Below are 19,909 nucleotides of genomic sequence, written 5' to 3' on the forward strand. Positions count from 1 at the left end.
CACTACCTACACTGACGCATGTTGTCTTATTTTCTATTTTACTTAGGAAAGAAAGTTCTAATTCTCTGCTCATTTATGTCCTACCTACAAAAATACATGTCATTCCAATACAAATACAAGTGCAAAGACTATATTCTCATTCGTTGTGGTATTAACAGTAGTTAACATCTCTCAAAATGACATCAACAACCACGTTTCTTTATTTACAAAATATGTACAAATTAATTCGAACATCAGTATCACTTTTTTGACTAAAGACATTCACAGTCAAATGTGATTCGATTCGTATAAATATGACTACCTTTTACGAAGGATGTTCGGGACAGGAACGATTCTTTTGAAACCAACTGTCGATACAACTATAAAAATATCATGAAGTCGCTTTATTGCAACATGAAATTGAAAGCGAAAGGACTTTTGCTTCTTAAGCCATAGATGAACGTGGCTTGCAAACATTCCTCGATGAGTTAAAATACAAAGAGATATTCGCCATGTTGGTTGAAATTTGAACTATATACATGTGAACTTTTTCTCAAATTCAATCAACATGGCGGCCGTGACGTAACATGCAAACCATTCGCCATGTTGGTTGAAATTTTAACTATGGACATGAAAACTTCTTTCTCAAATTCAACCAGCATGGCGGCCGTGACATAACATGCAAACCATTCGCCATGTTGGTTGAAATTTTAACTATGGACATGAAAACTTCTTTCTCAAATTCAACCAGCATGGCGGCCGTGACGTAACATGCATACCATTCGCCATGTTGGTTGAAATTTTAACTATGTACATGAAAACTTCTTTCTCAAATTCAATCAACATGGCGGCCGTGACGTAACATGCAAACCATTCGCCATGTTGGTTGAAATTTTAACTATGGACATGAAAATTCTTTCTCAAATTCAACCAGCATGGCGGCCGTGACATAACATGCAAACCATTCGCCATGTTGGTTGAAATTTTAACTATGGACATGAAAACTTCTTTCTCAAATTCAACCAGCATGGCGGCTGTGACGTAACATGCAAACCATTCGCCATGTTGGTTGAAATTTTAACTATGTACATGAAAACTTCTTTCTCAAATTCAATCAACATGGCGGCCGTGACGTAACATGCAAACCATTCGCCATGTTGGTTGAAATTTTAACTATGGACATGAAAACTTCTTTCTCAAATTCAACCAGCATGGCGGCCGTGACGTAAAATGCAAACCATTCGCCATGTTGGTTGAAATTTTAACTATGTACATGTGAACTTTTTCTCAAATTCAACCAACATGGCGGCCGTGACGTAACATGCAAACCACATATAACACTGATTAGTCGTGCTATGCATATATTTTCAACTGAACTAGTCTTTATTTGTTTTGAAAATAAATTAAATCCGTTGATTTTCTGGTGAATGAGCGTAAAAATATTCGCATTGTAGGAGTAAAAATTGCCTAGCTTTGCTACTGTGAATAGATATTATTATTACAGGGTGAGAAGTACATGGGCAAAACTGTACTAACCGAAAGGCCATTAGAGTGACATTTTTAATTCAAGCATCAGGAATCGCCAAGCCATTGCATCGAAGAAATCCTTTTACTGGTAAAAAACACTATTCTGATTTTTATCAGAAAATGTAAACTGTCATCCTGTGCAAGGGTAATATAGTTTAGTGTGAACATTAAGTGAGTTGTTAAGTACCAATTGTCATTGGACTTTACAAATACTTCTAATATTTTAATCAGAAGCACATGTTATAGGGATGGGGAATGTGACAACCATAGCTTCAGTAAAATATGTTCAAAAATTTTGTCTATTGACCGATAAAGGAAGGTGGGAAAACATTGCCGACCAAAATTTTGGGCATTTTATCAAAGAGAGACACTTAAAAGTTTGCTTGCGACCTTTGTCTTTGTTCAACTATGTGTTATTTCATGAAAGTCATCTTTGCCGCTCGTGATAATGTAGAGGCATGTGAGAAAAATGATGAAAACAAAGCCTGATCTCAATGTGACATGTTTAAAAAAATCCTATAAAGTTCAAAAGTCATCAGCTTACCTTTTATGGTATATACAAAGACAGGGTAACCTGGCAATTTTGTCACCTGAAACAATAATCATTGAGGGCACAATTAACATTCGAGAATGGTCATCAAATTGACAATTACAATACCCCTTCACGGGCATGCATTCAATAATGTATATTGCACAACAAGATTGAGTAATAATTGTTTGTCAAGATAGGGCAAACAAAAGCAATGTAAGTGAACAGAAATTAACATTTTAAGTCTCAGAATTTATATAAGGTAATTGACCTCAGTGCTGACTCCTATTTATGGTTTATTTTGCAATACAATAGTGAAGCCAGCCCATTTTTTGTTCCTACAATGCAAAAATTTTTGTGTTCATCCATTGGAAAAGCAATGAATGGAATTAATTTTCTAAAGACACTAAAAATAATTTTCATGAAGAATTTGCATTGCAGGAACAAAAGTTTGTGCTGGCTTCCTCATTGCTTTTCTTAATGTTAGTTTCCTTAAATAAGGAGTCTAAGCATTTCAAACAGTCATATGTCTTTTCTAATAACCTATATTATATTTATATCAAAGTTGAAAATACCCTATGTTCACTTTATTGCATGTCTAGCACAATTAGCAAGATTTCACAATCATGTTTCAAAGAATTCCCGTATCCTTGTCAATAGTCTTCATTTACATTGCATTTTTTTTTAAAAGATTTCAGCTGTATTTACCAGTAAGTAATTCTTCTAAACATATAACACATTCACCGGAGTCTTGGGTTAAAACATCAACTAAAAATTGACAGAATACATGTAAAAATACATGAAGAAATAGCTCCAATAGTAATGAAATGCTCAAAGACAATACTCCATTGAAATCGAGCCCTAATAAAAGCGTCGCTCATCTATTTGTTTGCTTGTTTTTAAAAATACCATGATACCTTAAGCATATTTAAACACTACGCTTAGAATGTTTGCGTTTGACCTTATTGTCAATACTATCATATTCATATGAATCAAAGCGGGTAGTGATATAAATATTTTTAAAATATCATCGAAATGAAGTTGCTCTTTAACCTATCCCCCTTTAAATGAGAGAACTCAACTTAAGAAGTTCACTAATCCTCCGATTGTAAACAGACGATTCTTATTTTGAGCAAATAATTTGGCCCAGAAGTCGTTCGAGGTCTTCCGTCTTCCGTTAGTTTGAAAAATGACTATTTTAAAGTTCGATTTCAAGCTTTCTGCTAAACTTTAGCCGATATCGAATCGCTTGTGTTTCAAAGGTCGATATCTCTTCTTGACAGAAGCAATTAAAACAAAAATTTATCGCATGTCAAAACATATAATAACCAAATCACACGGGGGCATATGTTAACGATATCCTTTGTGTCAACAATACGCCTTTTCAGAAAGCAAAATAATTCCGAGAGATACGATCATAATAAATCAAAAGGGAAAAAACGGAAGAAATTTACCGTTATAAGAAAGCTGCGGTTTCGTCAGACACATCACCAAATGTATTTCAACCTCTTCTGACGGCACGAATTTTGAACAAACTGGGCATTTTATACCTAAAATTCAACAGGAAAATACAAAATTCCATAAAATTGCAAGATCAAACAAGTTAATTAGTAAAAGCTTTGTATCTTCGCTTTCTTCTTCGCAATGAAAATGCAATAATATTTCGTCATTTTCGGGTCATTTCGCTCATTAAAAAAAACGACCGCAATATTTCCGCGTATACAATGGATTGTTATTGCATTCAATAAATGAGATGGCGATAATATCTAAGAAATAAAACGCAGATCTTACCGTGTAGGCCAAAAAGTTGCCCAGGTAGGGATCTAGTATGAAGCATGGAATACGTATTTAAGCTGTCGTTTGTTTCGTTGTCATCAGATATGTCAAGCGATCGCATTTGCCGTATGGGAATCGATGTTGGTGCTCTGTTTCCTACTTCCATAGAACGAGTTCTACCCCGTCTAGAAATATTCGTTCCTCCTCCGTTCTGGACTTCGTTCCCTGTTACGGAATTCGGGTGATTTCGTCTATTGTGACTTGGACTTGACAATTTAGTGCCCATTTGAAACAAGAAAAAAAACGATCTCTCTTGTCCTATCTCTTGTTTTACAATATCCCAAGCATTTCTAAAACCATTTTTGACTACAAGCGCTCGAAAAAGCGACAAAAACCGGTTCAAATGAAACCAAAATTGTTAATTTTACAGCACGTTTTTCGCAAGTCTTGATCACGGCTGTCCTTTGTGTTTATTTACTAAGAGTTGTACTGTGACGTCATGTTGTTAGCGTCATATTAGCCAATCAGATAGGAGGCATGCGGGTAAGCGTTCCGAAGCTTCTGAACCAGTACGTTCGTCACATGGCTGTTCCAATCACTTTTCCAATTTCGACCTAAAAGCAAGAAATAAATGAAATTATTGAGCACTAAGATATTTTTCTTGGCTAAAAACTAACTTCGAAGTAAACTTATCAAAAAAATGTTTAGTAAATGGTATTATAAGAAAAATGAAAATATTTGAGACAGCCCGATAGGGGACTCGAACCCCTGGCCCTCAGATTAAAAGTCTGATGCTCTACCAACTGAGCTAACCGGGCGGCTCGATCGATAGTGAAAATTTATTAAAAATAAACAACTGCAATGGTGGCAACTGAAATCAGAATTGGAGTTTCAATATTCAAAATTTAAACTCAGTTTTTTCTCGAATCTCAATCAACCATAGAAAGTGGATAAATCCTTTGCATTTTTTAGCTTTTCCCGTTTATCCTTGTCCTAAAGTCTAATCAACACAATGGCAGCGAAATACGATAACATGGCTACCGTCGAAAAGTTTGTGAAAGATACCTTAAAATTAGTGGAAAAGACAGTGCAAGAATGGGAAATGACGAAAAAATCTTCAAATGAAATACTAGAATCCTTCTTGAATCTTCATGAACAACTAACGTGTTGTGAAGAGGCGGAATTTCCGTCCGAATTCATGAACGATTTTCCCGACGTGAAAAAACGTGTTATCTATAAAATAACTAAATGCTTGAACGACAAAATGAAGAAACTCAATAATGTGATGTAAGTATTACATTGAGTCATTGACTATTAAAAAAATTGTTAAATTCACCACCGGGAGCTTTCAAACACATTGGACTCAAGGAAGTAAATATGTGCTTATTTTACTTGTCAGGAAAACATTTGAAGGACTACAAGATGGTTTACAAACTGCTCAAGCTACGTTGTTGGAGATAGTTACATATAGCTCAGGTGAGGTGAATAACTGGTATAGAACCTTTGGGATGAAGTAGTCACCTTTGACAAGCCCCTTCTTCCACCATTTTATAGCTTGTCAAAGGTCCACACTTTAATTATCTACTTTTCCTACACTGTTAGTGAAGTGAGACAATTTTTATTTCCTTCTCTTTAGACAAGTTTGATTTAGATGATTTCTGTAAAGGCAATGTGAACAGTCCACCATTGACAATGTTGTTTGAATGCATAATTGATATCACTACTGGGTATTCAAATTTGTATCCTTTGAATTCATTCTTATTTTCATGAATCCATTCCAGTGTTCTTGAATCCATTTGTATATCCTTGAATCCAATTGTGTATTCTTGAATCCATTCCAGTGTTCTTGAATCTATTTGTGTATCCTTGAATCCATTCCAGTGTTCTTGAATCTATTTGTGTATCCTTGAATCCATCCATTCCAGTGTTCTTGAATCCATTTGTGTATTCTTGAATCCATTCCAGTGTTCTTGAATCCATTTGTGTATTCTTGAATCCATTCCAGTGTTCTTGAATCTATTTGTGTATCCTTGAATCCATCCATTCCAGTGTTCTTGAATCCATTTGTATATCCTTGAATCCAATTGTGTATCCTTGAATCCAATTGTGTATCCTTGAATCCATTCCAGTGTTCTTGAATCCATTCCAGTATCTTTGAACCCATTCCAATATTCTTGAATCCTTCTCTGTACATTTGAATTCATTGCAACAGAAAGTATATTTATTCTGACAAGATCGTATAATAAACAATATTTTCCACGTAGGAAAACTGTTGGCAAACTTCTGTGTTCCTTAATGATTCAATTCATAGATATGAACAAACGAAGGATTTAGTTACTAACATACGATATGATGACAAATTGTATTTCAAGACATTGGCAAAAAAATGGAAAGATAATTCCATGCTCACTCAAATAAGTGGTAAAATAGATTGAATCCAAAGTATCCAAAACATTTGCTATTGCATAAATATGTAGATTTCACAATTGTTACTATTTATTTTATGACATACATAGAGACACAGATTAAGTCACTGTATCCCATAGTCGTATCATACATTTTACTAAGTTCATCCCAGAACTGCACATGATGTAAGACAGTATATAAAAATACAATTTATCCACTTTAGGGAGACTTAAAGAAGTGTCAATGTTTCTGGACCATGAAAGACTGGATCATTGTTAATGTTTCTGGACCATGAAAAACTGGATCATTGTTAATTCAAAGTGACAGTTTTAAAACAACAGTTCATGTTCCAGAGAAGGTATTTAAAAAATTCTTCTCGTAAGCTCAGTGAGCACAATTCTTGGGAAGAAATGTGGACAACAAAGGCCAGGTTGAGCTCAGGAAAAGACATGGTACATCAAGCAATAGGGACTTGTTTGGCTAACAGTCAAATTGAGTAGTAGTATAAAGAAGAGTTTTTGGATGAAAGACATTAGTACTTTTCAAATAATGCTCTACTCTTCAATAGAAATCATCATCATCCCTCTGCTCCTCCTTATGTTTTATTGTGAATTCAAACCTCATCCATAAATATCCATAAGTATCCCTCATCAGCAGAACCACTGTCATCTCTATTCATGTTTGGCTCTTTTTGCTGCTAATTCTCGAGCCTACAACGAAATATCATTTATATTAAACTGGTGCTCATTCACTTCTATAGACCACAAAGCTGCTTACAGTGCCGTATTCATAATAATGAGGAGCAAGTTCATACAGCCAAGAGGACTGGATCTAGAAAAGAAAAAACGAAGGATCCTGTCATGTTTACTCAATGGCTCAAACCCAGTCTTCAAACAAGCACGACGCTCATGGAATTGTTTTACAAATGAAGAGCAGATATCTACAGCTGTTTGAACGTACAAGCAAAACTATTTATTGAGAAAACTTTTAAATGACCTAATTGAGACGTTATTCCGAAGGAAAACACGAACTGTTATTAAATAAAAATAATGAATAAGTCACAGCTAAGTCGGGTTACAAAAGAGCCAGATCACCCTCTCCTCCCAGAAGAAAAATAAAGATAACAAAGTTTATTTCATCCTAAAGAAACTGCAGTCACCGACAATTAAAAGTAACTATCCAATGGGACACGATATCTTGGCTTTGCAGAGGAAACCTGTCCCCAGGTCTTACTAGGTGCGCCGCTCAATTTTTGCTATCACCCACGTTCAACTGGGGGTCTGTTAAATTGAAAACATGCGGTGGATATAAAACGTTACTGATTATGAAAACTGCTGATTATAAACAATCGTCGATTAACGTACTCGCTTTTCAATGAGGAATAATTTAGAACTCTAAAGTAAATGGTTTGAACCCGGCAGTATCGTTACATGTTTGTAGATGTAGATCGTCCAGGTTAGTATAGTCATGAGAAAGACTATTTGTGTTTATGTTGACTGACGTTTCGACAACCTTAGCGGTAGTCATCTTCAGAGTCAAATGAGGAACAAACGTACCGTAGACGCACAGCTGAGCTTGTTGAAACGTAAGTCAATATCAACGATCTTCATGTACAAACATTTAATTTAGAACTCCATCATACCACAGTTATATCTCGCATAAATTCCTTCGATGTTTGTTGCAACTCGTGATATACGATCCTGTACATAAAGAAAAAAAAACAAAAAAAGAAAAGATCGAGAAAATTTTTTACGTGCACCTGACTCTATTTTGATGTGTATAAATCCACCTTTCCGACGGTAGACACATGTGTCAAAAATACGAAATCAAATTACAAATGTCGGACAACCAAATGGTCGGACATATACACATAAAATAGTGTATATGTAAAATAGTGGCTAAAAACGAAAGAAGATGTTCTTGGGGCATTTTTAAATCTTATTTTAGAAATACAGAACGAATAACTAGAATCATATTCACAAAAACCCCAAAATTCAAAAGCCTCTCCTTACCATTTTATCGATATTATTCTACAAAAACAATACTGTGTCCGACCATTTGATTGTCCGAATTTTGTAATTCGAACTCGTATTTTTGACACGTGTGTCTACCGTCGGAAAGGTGGATTTCATTGCACATATGTGGTATTATAGAAAGAGCAAACTCCCATGAATATTCAATGCATTGCGTTTTTTTGGCTTTGGTGGAAAAAATATTTTTTAAAAGCTTATATTTTTACCATTGAGGTGGTTTCTCTGTATACAACACAGATGTTGGATGAATGTAAAGTGGGTGATTTTCTCTGATACTCCTGAAACAAAACCGAGTCAAATCTTAAATCCTTAATCCCAAAGTAATCCTAACTAAACATGTTCTCTGATACTCCTGAAATAACACCGAGTCAAGTCTTAAATCCTAAATCCGAAAGTAATCCTAACTAAACGTGTTCTCTGATACTCCTGAAACAAAACCGAGTCAAATCCTAAATCCGAAAGTAATCCTAACTAAACATGTTCTCTGATACTCCTGAAACAAAACCGAGTCAAATCTTAAATCCTAAATCCGAAAGTAATTCTAACTAAACATGTTTTATGTCATTTTGTCACCTGTAAGTGCCGTCGGCGTGGAGTCTGGCTGCATTAGCAAAAAATCCCTTGACAATGCAACGTAAAATGGGAGTTGGGTCGTCTGTACAAGCAGAGAAAGAACATGCTGGAGTTAAAAGAAGTTCACAAAATTTCACTGGTTAAAGACTCGTTTACCTTCAACAGACCTCAAGGCCACACCAAATGACTTTATAAGACGCTTGAGTTGTTCTCGAATCTTGATAGCGTGACAAAGACCTTTAGAAAGATTCAAGCAACACATTTGAAAACCAAAGTTATTCGGTAACGGATGTACCAAGGGAGGGGACCCCTAGTAGCGTTTACCACTTTACCATAAGGGATGTCAACGGGCACCAATTTCCATACGAAATATTAAGTGACCAAGAAAGAAATTGAGATTTATGTTTAATGGAGGCCTGCACAAAACGAGAAAGTGCTTTCACATCTACTTGCTGTTGAGTGACTTCTGACTACTGTTGCCAAGCAACAAGACTCATACTTCTTTATTGCCTCCACACACCTTTATAGTTAAGAAAATTTTCATGACACCATTTTGAGTTTTTCTTGTGCTGTCAAAAAAACCGTGATTGTGTTCATACCCAAATCTATAGTGACATCTTACATTGTCATGGACAAAAATACCTGAAGAAAGCTTTGGTACACATTTAGTAAAGTTAAATGATCGCCTTCGTAAACAGAGAACTTCAGCTTCGCTCGTGCCTAAATTAAAGCATCCAAAATCAATGTTCATTTTTCAATGTACTTTAAACCAATAAAACTTGCTCAACAAAAAAGCTTCTCGTTTTAAAAACAGGCAATACCGATGCTCTCTTTTCGTTGGACGGTGTCACAAAGACATTTTTTATTTGAAGTATCGCGGCTATTGTCAGTATTTCTTCAGAGCAACCAAACTCGCCTGGAAAATTTCAAAACATAATCTCAGATTTAATCTTAGTAAGAGCGGTAGATAATACACTCAAGAGCGACATCACTCAAAGTAAATTCTACCAAGAAATACATAAAACATCATCCTTTTACCTGAAACCAAGAGCATTTTTGCCAGATTTGGTTCTAGAGGAAACTCGGCCATGTTTACACCGAGTGGCGTTGTAAGACAACCGTCATCGTCTAAAGCTAAAAACATAAAAATATACCACGTCATGGTCTTTTATTCACATATATCCTTTCTTATTCACATAAATCCTTTCTTATTCACATATACCCTAAACAAATACCCAACAGTCTGTGTCACAGTGCAATGCTTCCATAATCATTTCTGTCTTTCCATATTCATACCTTCTAGAGCATAAAGCAGTTCCAGTGCTCTTATCATATGCTCGGCTGGAGGCCTCTAAAGTAAAAGCAATACAAATACTGTTCATATTAACCCAGTAGTCAGTCATAGAGAGGTGTACACTGTAGTGTAGTCACAAGTTTGTAGATGTAGATCGTCTAGGTTAGTAGAGTCCTGAGAAGGACAGTTGATATTGTTGTTGACTGACGTTTCGACAACCTTAGCGGTAGTCAACTTCAAAGTCGAAAGAGGATGATTACCGCTAAGGTTGTTGAAACGTCAGTCAACAACAACAAAAACTGTCCTTCTCAGGACTCTACTAGCCTGGACGATCTACATCTTCAAACATGTAACGAAACTCCCGGGTTCAAACCATTTACTTTATAGTGTAGTCAGTCATGGAGAAGTGTGTTCCTATGTTACATTATAAATATGCGAGAGAATTTTTATATCAGAAAGTAGGAAGATCAAATTTCGTTAAAATATAATTCTTACCGCTAAAAAATCGAATCTCAAAACATTGTCGATTCCCATGGATTTCAGCTGCAGTATCACTGGAGCTAAATTAGTTCTGATAACAAATAAAAAGCATTTAAATTCTTCATCCACATCTTGAAAAAACAAACATCACCTTTACGTAATAAACATTTACAAAATGTAAGGACGGTCAGTCACCTTTGCATCTCAGGAATACCAGCTGGAGAGAGATTATGAAATGCGTCCTCTGAATAAAATAAAGATTTTCTCATAATTGATGAATGATAGATTTTGTGGAAAACAAAGATGGAAGTTACCTGTGTATAATCTGTATGCTTTTCCTGTAAGAAATACAATCGTCAAAGATTAAAAAAATATAAAAACAAGAAAAGTTGTGCGGGTAAATGACCTTTTGTTAAGAGTACAACACCGGGGGGTAGAGGACCTTTTGTTAAGAGTACAAAACCGTGTGTAAAGGACCTTTTGTTAAGAGAAGAATACCGGGGGAAGAGGGCCTTTTGTTAAGAGTAGAATACCGGGGGTAGAGGACCTGGAAGACAGGCAAGAAACAGCTCTCTCCATACAGGTTAATGCAGGACAGGAAAATTTTTTTATCTTAAGATTTCCTAGGCAACATCGATAGTTCTTTAAAGATTGAAGTTGTTTACATACCTGATCGCACGCGCCCCGCTCTACCGGCCCTCTGGTCAGCGGATGCTTGCGATGCTGGTACAACGACAAGGGATTCTACAGATTCAATAATATCGATCAAAACATTTCATTTGTGATCGCATATCTGTTGAAGCCTACAAGCAATTAACCGATAAATATAATTACCAAGTCCTGTATCGACTGAGTATGTTTTTATCTTGACAAAACCACAGTCGACAACTATAAACAAAAAATTTTAAATATTGATGGAGAAGATGAGGGCAACCATCAGTCAAAAATCTTTACCGTAAACTATTCCATCGATAGTTAACGACGTCTCGGCGATATTTGTTGCAACAACAACCTTCAATTAAAAGGATTTTCAAATTATTTTCATGTTTTGCTCGATAAACAATGAAGAAGATCGCTTGAATGTTTCACAACAAAACGAAAGCAAATACGTTGAAGAAGTTCATGAAAACAAACAAAAGATATGTGAATAGTTCTAAAAAGAACTTTTTTACAATTGACCATTCACCATGGCAAATGCATGCTATTTTTAAAACAATCTTTAGATTTGTCATCACGACAAAGTCTTAATTTTTCTGTTAGAAATTCCTACCTTGCGTTCTTTTGGTTTTGAACGTTCAAATATACGCATCTGTAACAAATATAAAAATATCACAGTCAGTTCACTTTACAGACGATCATCATTAGCACAACCTGTACTATTAAAAACAATCTTCTAAAAGAAAAGAACCTCTCGCAACAGAATTTCACTCAGTCACTCAAAGCCACCCCCTTTCCATCGTAATACATCTCAACTTTGTCAGCTATCCCCCTCCACCGCTTAACAAAGCTCTCTATACAAGTTTTATTGAACGAGAGCTGGCTCTAGCATCAAAACCCTGTTCAGCATGAGATAAAACTGTTCATCAAAAACCTGTTCTAGCATATGACTCTAGCATCAAAAACCTGTTCTAGCATATGACTCTAGCATCAAAAACCTGTTCTAGAATATGAATCTAGCATCAAAAACCTGTTTAGCATGAGATAAACCTGTTCATCAAAAACCTGTTCTAGCATATGACTCTAGCATCAAAAACCTGTTCGGCATGAGATAAACCACTGTAAATAGGCAGCACTTTCAGAAATCCATGACCTTTTGGTAATGTCCTTGCTTTTTCACTGAAATAAAAGAACAATTGAAGTACACGGACTTTCTCTTTATTGAAATGGAAGCATTATGACACAAAATTTTGACAAAATTCAGTGTCGCAACATAATTCTACACTTACTATGCAAAACCAATAAAAATATGACTTTCACTTTTGGTAAAGAAATAAATTATAGTTTTCTCAACTTCGCTGAACTAAAAATTCGAGCTGACTTTGTCATTGCGAAAATTGGATGATTTTAACCAACTCACATGATCATGGACACAGCGCTTTCAACTTCGTCCTACATAAAGTATAAAACATTACCAACATTTTGTACGTTTGTAGGAAAACTTATTGTTTCGTCTGATTGATTTCAAACTATTTAATTACATGTGTGAAAATTTATACACTCATAAACCGCTTGTGACACTATCTTCCCTTGCACAAATAATTGTGGCATCTTTCTCTCAACTTCTCCTGTCTTATGGTACACGAATAGCAAAAATATATATTCTTACTTGACCGGTTAAAAACACTAAAACATCTCCTGGTTCTTGTTCCAAATGTATTCCTATGACGGCATCGACACTGGCCTTTATGTAGTCAGCAACTGGACTGATAAAAGATAATGAAGTAAATGGTTTGAACACGGGAGTATCGTTACATGTTTGTAGATGTAGATCGTCCAGGTTAGTATAGTCCTGAGAAAGACTGTTTTTGTTGTTGTTGACTGACGTTTCGACAACCTTAGCGGTAGTCCTCTTCAGAGTCAAAAAAAAAGATGAAGATGACTACCGCTAAGGTTGTCGAAACGTCAGTCAACAACACAAAAACAGTCTGTAGATCTCTCTCTTGATAAACAACATTAAACTATGGTATACATCTCTCTCTTCATAAACAACATTTAACTATGGTATACATCTCTCTCTTGATAAACAATATTTAACTATGGTATACATCTCTCTCTTGATAAACAACATTTAACTATGGTATACATCTCTCTCTTGATAAACAACATTTAACTATGGCATACATCTCTCTCTTGATAAACAATATTTCACGTAACATAAATTGTGCTATGTAAGTTAGCATTGAGTGGCAGTTTTAAAAAAAAATTTCGTTTTACCTTAAGACATAGTAGATTTCAGTAGGGAATGTTCGTCCTTCGACAGACAGAATTGCAGCCGTATCTTTGCTAAAAAAATAAGCCAATGAAAAACTCAGAAATTCACATCAAGCAAAACACTTTATCATCGTTATTACAGAACAAACCTTTTATCCTTGGATATGTTTGTGTTAAAAAAGTCTCTGAACATCTACAGAGTTTAGCAATAGTAAGACGTCATTATCAAAGATTTATTACAAGGCTCATGATTGGATAACAACGTATAAAACATGAGAAAAGTCACTTTTAACCTCTGCATCCATTGTTGCTGATGTCACGATGAGTTTAAGATCTTTTCGTTTCTTTTGTATCTATTGACGCGAAAAGTAAAAAGTTTTGAAAAAAAGCAACACAAAAGCAAAATTTTACATCAGACGGGAAAGTTGCAAAGCCTGCACTCTCCATTGGATCGATAGTAACTTTCTCAAGCGTGTTTAAAAGGCGATTTTAATTCTTTGTGAAAATGAATTTTTGATAAGTTTGAGTTAACGTTTTATTCCATTTGCTAACCAACAGATAATGAAGTTTTAGTTTAGCAACAGTTGAAAACCATAAAAGACGAATTTTTATCGATTTCATGCGAAAAGCATAAATCTTCTTGATGTTTTCCAAAAAGGACAAACTCTAAAAGCCCAAAACAACGAAACTTTTCAACAAAAAGCAGTATTCAAACCTCCTTACAATTACATAGCTACGCAATAGGCGAACAACAGCGCATATCAATCTACTGAACCTGGGCCTGAGTTTCACAAACAAATATATTGGCAAACCTTTTTGAGCAAACCCAAAATGACGTCAGTGTATAACGTCCTCTCGTGTACTTCATCTAACATTATTACACTGTACTTCGTTAGTAAAGGATCCGCCATCATTTCACGGATTAACATTCCATCTGTTACAAACTAAAATTTTAACGTCTTTAGATTAAAGCATGTTAAATTTACTTACACTGGCATGGATATAGAGAGAGGGAATGTTGAGGACATAGGACTGGCATGGATATAGAGAGAGGGGATGTTGAGGACATAGGATGGTGGTGAGGTTTGAGGTTAGAGTAAGGTTGTAGAAAGAAGAAGAAAGAGGGTTCTTGGACTCAGAAGAAAGAGGGTTGGGAAGTAGGAAGAGTGGAGGTTGGATAAATAGGAGATGAAGGAAGGAAGAAAGAAAGGAAAATAGGAAGAAAGGGGTGGAGGAATAGGAAAGGAGGAAGGATAAATAGGAGATAGGGGGGAAGAATAGGAAGGAAAAGAAAGGGAAAATGGGAAAAGGGGAGGAATAGGAGGGAAAATAGGAGGAAAGGAGGGAAAGGAGGAAAAGGGAAAGCATGGGGGATGGAGGAATAGGAAGAGCAGAGGTTGGATGGGAAAGGGTTAATGGAAAAGGAAAGTTTGGTTCCATGCATAGAAATGTAAGTAGAGGTACTGAATATCAACATAACTCGAGAAAAAAAAACACAGCACTATTTTCAATAAATTTCCTTACTTTGATGGCAGTTTTCTGTGGGTCAGTACAGTCATCAAATCGTATGTGATAACCAACTTCTTGACCAATCATGGTTCCTCTTTCCTCAGCAACACGCATAGCAACCTGATGATTACAACAACAAAAAAAATGATATGGATCCTGTAAGTAAAAGAAATTCTGCCAGAAAAGAACTGCTTTCTCAAAGTTCTAACCAATCATAACAAAGATAAAATGTAATATATGGCATTGGTCAAAGTTCCAACCAATCATAACAAAGATAAAATGTAATATATGGCATTGGTCAAAGTTCCAACCAATCATAACAAAGATAAAATGTAATATATGGCATTTTTCGAAGTTCACCAAAATATGGCATGAATTTTTCCAAAGTATTTTTTTTAACTATGTTACTTACATATTCTTTTACAAAAGTATCAGTAGGTATTATGTTTATTGAAGTTGTTTTCAATTTTCTCTTTGACAATCACCAAAGAATAAAAAACTTATTGACTGAGAACTCAGGAAAGCAATGTGTTTTGCTTACCCTGGACTTTGCTTTGGGCAAAAACCAAGGTCTTGACTAAACAAAACACATTGTTTCCCTTTGTTTAGTCAATAAGTAATAAATGTTTTTATCAGATCATGGACTAATGTTAGACGGTAATTTCTATTTTTCACTTACTGATGTTGCAGCAACTCTTCTTGGTTGAGTTACACCAATAACTTTGCCATGTGAAGCAAGACCACTTTCAAATAAATACTGTAAGATTGTAGAAAAACATTTCGACATTAATGACTTCTTACAAACACAATGTTTATGTAATTTACAAATTCAAAATAATAGCTATGTTTCAAAGTACATTATTGACCATTTTCTAAGATCTTGTGAAGTTTGGATAGCAACAGATAGCAATAGATAACAATGGATAGCAATGGATAACAACGGATAGCAACGGATAATAATGAATAGAATTTAATAAAAATGGATAAACATGAATAGCAATGAATAGCAATGGGTAACAATGGATAGCAATGGATAATAATGGATAGCAATGGATAAAAATGGATAGCAATAGATCACAGTGCATAGCAATAGTTAACAATGGATAGCAATGGATAACAACAGATAGCAACAGATAATAATGAATAGAAATTAATAAAAATGGATAAACATGAATAGCAATGTGTAACAATGGATAGCCAAGTGCAACCATGTACATCACCATGTTCATATCATTAGTTTGTCATCATTTGTTACAGTGCTTACCTGAGGGATCTAAAAGAAATAGAAAATCAATTAACTTTGGTTAGTGGCCTTCAATGAAAATGGAATTTATTAAATGTGACAATCTAATGGATAGAAAAGAAGCAAACCTGTGTTGATTTACCACAACCAGTTTCACCAACAATTATGACTGTCTGGTATTTTTCAACAAGATATAAAATGTTTGTACGATGCTAAAAAATATGAATGATTTCACTTTAATGTTAACATATGAAACAGGAGGGAAATCATTGAACTGCACTGATTCACTACCATAGCCAGCCAACACATTTGGCAATAATGTCTTGTCTTACTTATATAGTGTACCAGTTGCAAAAGGTCAAGAATTTTGTCTATAAGAACATTCAACATTTCACATCAATGTCTGCACAGTTAGTCTACATCTACATTGATAGTAACTGTTGTAACTAACCAGGTAAATAACCTAAGGGGGGAGGGGCAAGAAGATTTAAGTTCCTTGATGCATGTGTTAACTTGCAAACAATTACGACCATCACTATAAAAGACTTCAGAGCTCAACAATCCAAATTGTTGACCTGAATTGAAGATATTTCACTATTTTAATAAACTTAGGATGTTGGATGAAGTTAAATGCATGCCCTCTTACCTACCTTAAACACAGGTAATCGTTGACGCAATCTCGCGATAGACGATGACACAACATCACTGGGAAAGGCAACAACTCCAGCTTCCTCGCCATCTTTATCAGTCCTTTCATGTTGGATGGAAGGCGCTTCTGTCCCTAAAATTCATAAAAAGAAAGCAAGGAGGTTTTTAGTGAAGTAAAGAAAGCTTCGAGACTGTCAGAATAAGTTGTTACGAAGAACTTAAGTAGTTTGTTACCTGGTTTCCAAAACTGCAATCTCATCCCTCCAGCCGCCATATTTAAGAAAATTACGGATATATGGAGATAAGTTAACCTATAATCCAAAGCGATAATCTCAAGGATTTAAATCTTTCTACATTGACCAAAGAAATGAAAGAAATGAAAGCCATGCTCTTTCAAATGTTGGAAAAGTTAGTCTGTACATGAAACACAACTATCTAAAATGCTGGAAGATATGTACATTCAGGGTGATAGCAACAGTTTGTTTTGAGTATGTCTTATGTGATATCATATAACTGGCCGACAAACGTATCGTTCTCAGTTCTGTTCACAGAAGTGTGGATGACATGAGAGAGATCGAGGACTTTTTACACACCAACGTTATTACGTATGTCTATAGAATTTTTTTCCCACAACAGTTGCAGGGCAAATGAAACAAATAATCATGTACCGATATTGAAATCTATTCTCGTTAGTTTTTACCAGTGTTGCCAGATCGTGAACAAAGTTCACAGTTTTGTGAGCTTTTTGCTCTTTTCATTTACATTTCATGAACATTAAAAGTTTGTGAACTTTTTGTGAACTTTTCAAAATTTTATGAATTCATGTATTTTCATTATATTCATAACGAAAGTATAGATAAATCATAGTTCAATAAAAGGGCAATCTTCGTAGCTTGACAATTCTTTCAAAACAACGAGGATTTTTAAGTTAATCCGATGTTTTCCGGTAATTTCCGGTAATTTGGCGTTTTTGACAATTTCCGGGAATGTCCGAGTTAGTCCGAGAGTTTCCGTTAACTTCCGATCTTAAAAATTAGATGTAATATGAACTTTTTGCCATTTTTGTGAACTTTTGACGCAGCTAGCATGAATATTTTAAAATTTCATCTGGCAACACTGGTTTTTAGTGTCACGGCAACAACAATATCGTTTCTAAAGTAAATGGTTTGAACCCGGGAGTATCGTTACAACTGTTTGTAGATTTAGATCATCCAGGTTTGTATAGTCCTGAGAAGGACTGTTTTTGTTGTTGTTGACTGACGTTTCGTTAACCTTAGCGGTAGTCATCTTCAGAGTCAAATAAAGTTGAGTGATCTAAAAGTAAGGGTGAGTGGTGAGAATACCGTTTTTGTTTGCAAAACTTTTAACATATAGCTTCTTTCTCAAGCAAGATCTTTTCTTGTAGCCTAAGATCGTTTCTTTCTGTTATGTAAAACAGAACCTTCTTCATTTGTTCTGAAACAATTATTCAAATTTTCCATATATCTTTTTTAAAACAGTTCACAATTCCATCCAACGTCATGGTATTGACTAAAACTTCATTTGTTTGAATTCATTCACTTCACTTACCAAATTGTTTATGTCTTTTGTAGATCTGCTTCATTGAGTTATTTTGTTTTATCTTTTTTGTCTTGGTTTTGTTTTGCATAAATATTTTAAAATATAAACCTAGGCGTTATTAATCTTGGCTTTTAACTTCCGTCGTGTTTATCAAACGTCGACGGAGAATTTCAACTTATCTTCTTGTGAACCAATAATTTCTTGTCTTTGTCGATTGATTTTGACATCAAATTATATGCGACAACGTAAAAAATGGCTTATCGCCCCAATGATTACGATTCAAGTGGATATGATGAATCAAGATTTGAAAGCTCTGTTAACGCCGACTTTCGTTGCCCAATATGTTTAAATGTCATGAAAGATGCCAGAATGTGCCATAATCAACACAATTTTTGTCGTTCCTGTATTGAAGAACATCTACGAGTCAATGAACAAAGATGTCCTCAATGTCAAGATAATTTGACTGTAGCTACACTTCTTCCAGCGCGTTTTGTCAACAACTTGATTTCAAAGTTTAAGATAAGCTGCGACTACGCTAATCGTGGTTGTCCAGAATTTATCAACGTTGAAGATCTTGAAAGACATGTTGAAAATTGTGCTTTTGCTCCAGTGTTATGCTCTAATGAACGTTGGGGTCTTGAGATAAACAAACGAGACAAGATAAAACATGAAACTGAGTTATGCGAATACAGAAAGATGGCTTCTCACGACTTTCGAGTGATTAGCGAAACGTTTCAACGAAAATTTAGAGATCATAATGACCAAATACAGAAAAAAATAATGGAATCAAGAAACGAAATAAAAGATGTTCAACAAAATCTTTCTACAGTGACCAAAGAAATGATGGAATCAAAGAAAGAAATAAAAGATGTTCAACAAAATCTTTTTACATTGACCAAAGAAATGAAAGAAATGAAAGCCATGATGTTTGAAATGTTGGAAAAGATGAATATAAATGAACAACATGTTCAAACATTGACATCACCAACTGAAATGTTGTTGAACTCAGTAAGAAGTGATATTTTGATTGCTGGAGGCTACCCATATGATTCCTTAAAAAGTGTTGAAATATTTTCATGGAAGGAGAAGAAATGGTTTGAGATAGCATCAATGGAAAAGATACATAGTCAAGCTTCATCATTTATACATAATGATAATATATTCGTTTTCGGAGGAAAAGGTTGCAGATCAATTATAACATTGAATCTAAATCAGTTACCATTGACATGGAAGACACTTCATGGTGAGCTACCTCATGAGTATTTGGGTCATCAAACTGTTGTATATAAACAACAAATTCTTCACATTGGTGGATATATTAAGGATAAAGGAGAATCTGATCTGATCAGTGAAGTACAGCTTATTGGTACAACATCTCATGTTTTGAAAGAGTTGTGCCATATGCCTGAACCACGGTTTTG

The 19,909-nt window shown here is 35.0% G+C and overlaps 3 protein-coding genes and 1 non-coding gene across 6 annotated transcripts; 1 reads left to right on the plus strand and 3 right to left on the minus strand.

Moving 5' to 3' along the window:
- Window positions 1-114: 114 nt before the first annotated feature.
- LOC124436955 (E3 ubiquitin-protein ligase ZNRF2-like) lies at window positions 115-4,295 on the minus strand. The gene is made up of 5 exons (XM_046986944.1): window positions 3,827-4,295; window positions 3,490-3,585; window positions 2,744-2,803; window positions 2,051-2,096; window positions 115-359 (listed from the first exon to the last, which is right to left on the minus strand). Exons 1-5 carry the CDS (start codon window positions 4,095-4,097, stop codon window positions 305-307), a joined length of 528 nt encoding a protein of 175 aa, XP_046842900.1. The 5' UTR covers window positions 4,098-4,295; the 3' UTR covers window positions 115-304.
- Window positions 4,296-4,556: 261 nt separating this feature from the next.
- On the minus strand, window positions 4,557-4,629 carry Trnak-uuu. Its single transcript has one exon. It is a non-coding gene; the product is annotated as a tRNA-Lys (tRNA).
- A 120-nt stretch (window positions 4,630-4,749) lies between these two features.
- Window positions 4,750-7,965, plus strand: LOC124436182. 2 transcript variants are annotated; one of them, XM_046986127.1, is made up of 5 exons: window positions 4,750-5,098; window positions 5,211-5,287; window positions 5,448-5,550; window positions 6,123-6,669; window positions 6,978-7,965. In XM_046986127.1, exons 1-4 carry the CDS (start codon window positions 4,824-4,826, stop codon window positions 6,244-6,246), a joined length of 579 nt encoding a protein of 192 aa, XP_046842083.1. In that variant the 5' UTR covers window positions 4,750-4,823; the 3' UTR covers window positions 6,247-6,669; window positions 6,978-7,965. The 2 variants fall into 2 exon arrangements, with proteins under 2 accessions (XP_046842083.1, XP_046842084.1); XM_046986128.1 differs by having other exon boundaries at window positions 6,123-6,575.
- LOC124436178 (probable ATP-dependent RNA helicase DHX35) lies at window positions 6,243-17,237 on the minus strand. 2 transcript variants are annotated; one of them, XM_046986120.1, is made up of 31 exons: window positions 17,163-17,237; window positions 16,931-17,061; window positions 16,409-16,492; window positions 16,302-16,310; window positions 15,717-15,794; window positions 15,053-15,157; window positions 14,341-14,472; window positions 13,822-13,881; window positions 13,678-13,721; window positions 13,532-13,600; window positions 12,924-13,020; window positions 12,675-12,706; window positions 12,352-12,433; window positions 11,868-11,906; window positions 11,552-11,609; window positions 11,432-11,485; window positions 11,267-11,341; window positions 10,912-10,935; window positions 10,793-10,841; window positions 10,613-10,688; window positions 10,120-10,174; window positions 9,862-9,957; window positions 9,645-9,739; window positions 9,466-9,543; window positions 9,344-9,392; window positions 8,980-9,060; window positions 8,824-8,905; window positions 8,457-8,528; window positions 7,860-7,917; window positions 6,995-7,048; window positions 6,243-6,927 (listed from the first exon to the last, which is right to left on the minus strand). In XM_046986120.1, exons 1-31 carry the CDS (start codon window positions 17,200-17,202, stop codon window positions 6,889-6,891), a joined length of 2,097 nt encoding a protein of 698 aa, XP_046842076.1. In that variant the 5' UTR covers window positions 17,203-17,237; the 3' UTR covers window positions 6,243-6,888. The 2 variants fall into 2 exon arrangements, with proteins under 2 accessions (XP_046842076.1, XP_046842077.1); XM_046986121.1 differs by lacking the exon at window positions 6,995-7,048.
- Window positions 17,238-19,909: the final 2,672 nt, after the last annotated feature.

Source organism: Xenia sp. Carnegie-2017, unplaced genomic scaffold (assembly GCF_021976095.1).
Source record: "Xenia sp. Carnegie-2017 unplaced genomic scaffold, XeniaSp_v1 HiC_scaffold_16, whole genome shotgun sequence".
In the NCBI taxonomy this organism is placed as follows: Eukaryota; Metazoa; Cnidaria; class Anthozoa; order Malacalcyonacea; family Xeniidae; genus Xenia; species Xenia sp. Carnegie-2017.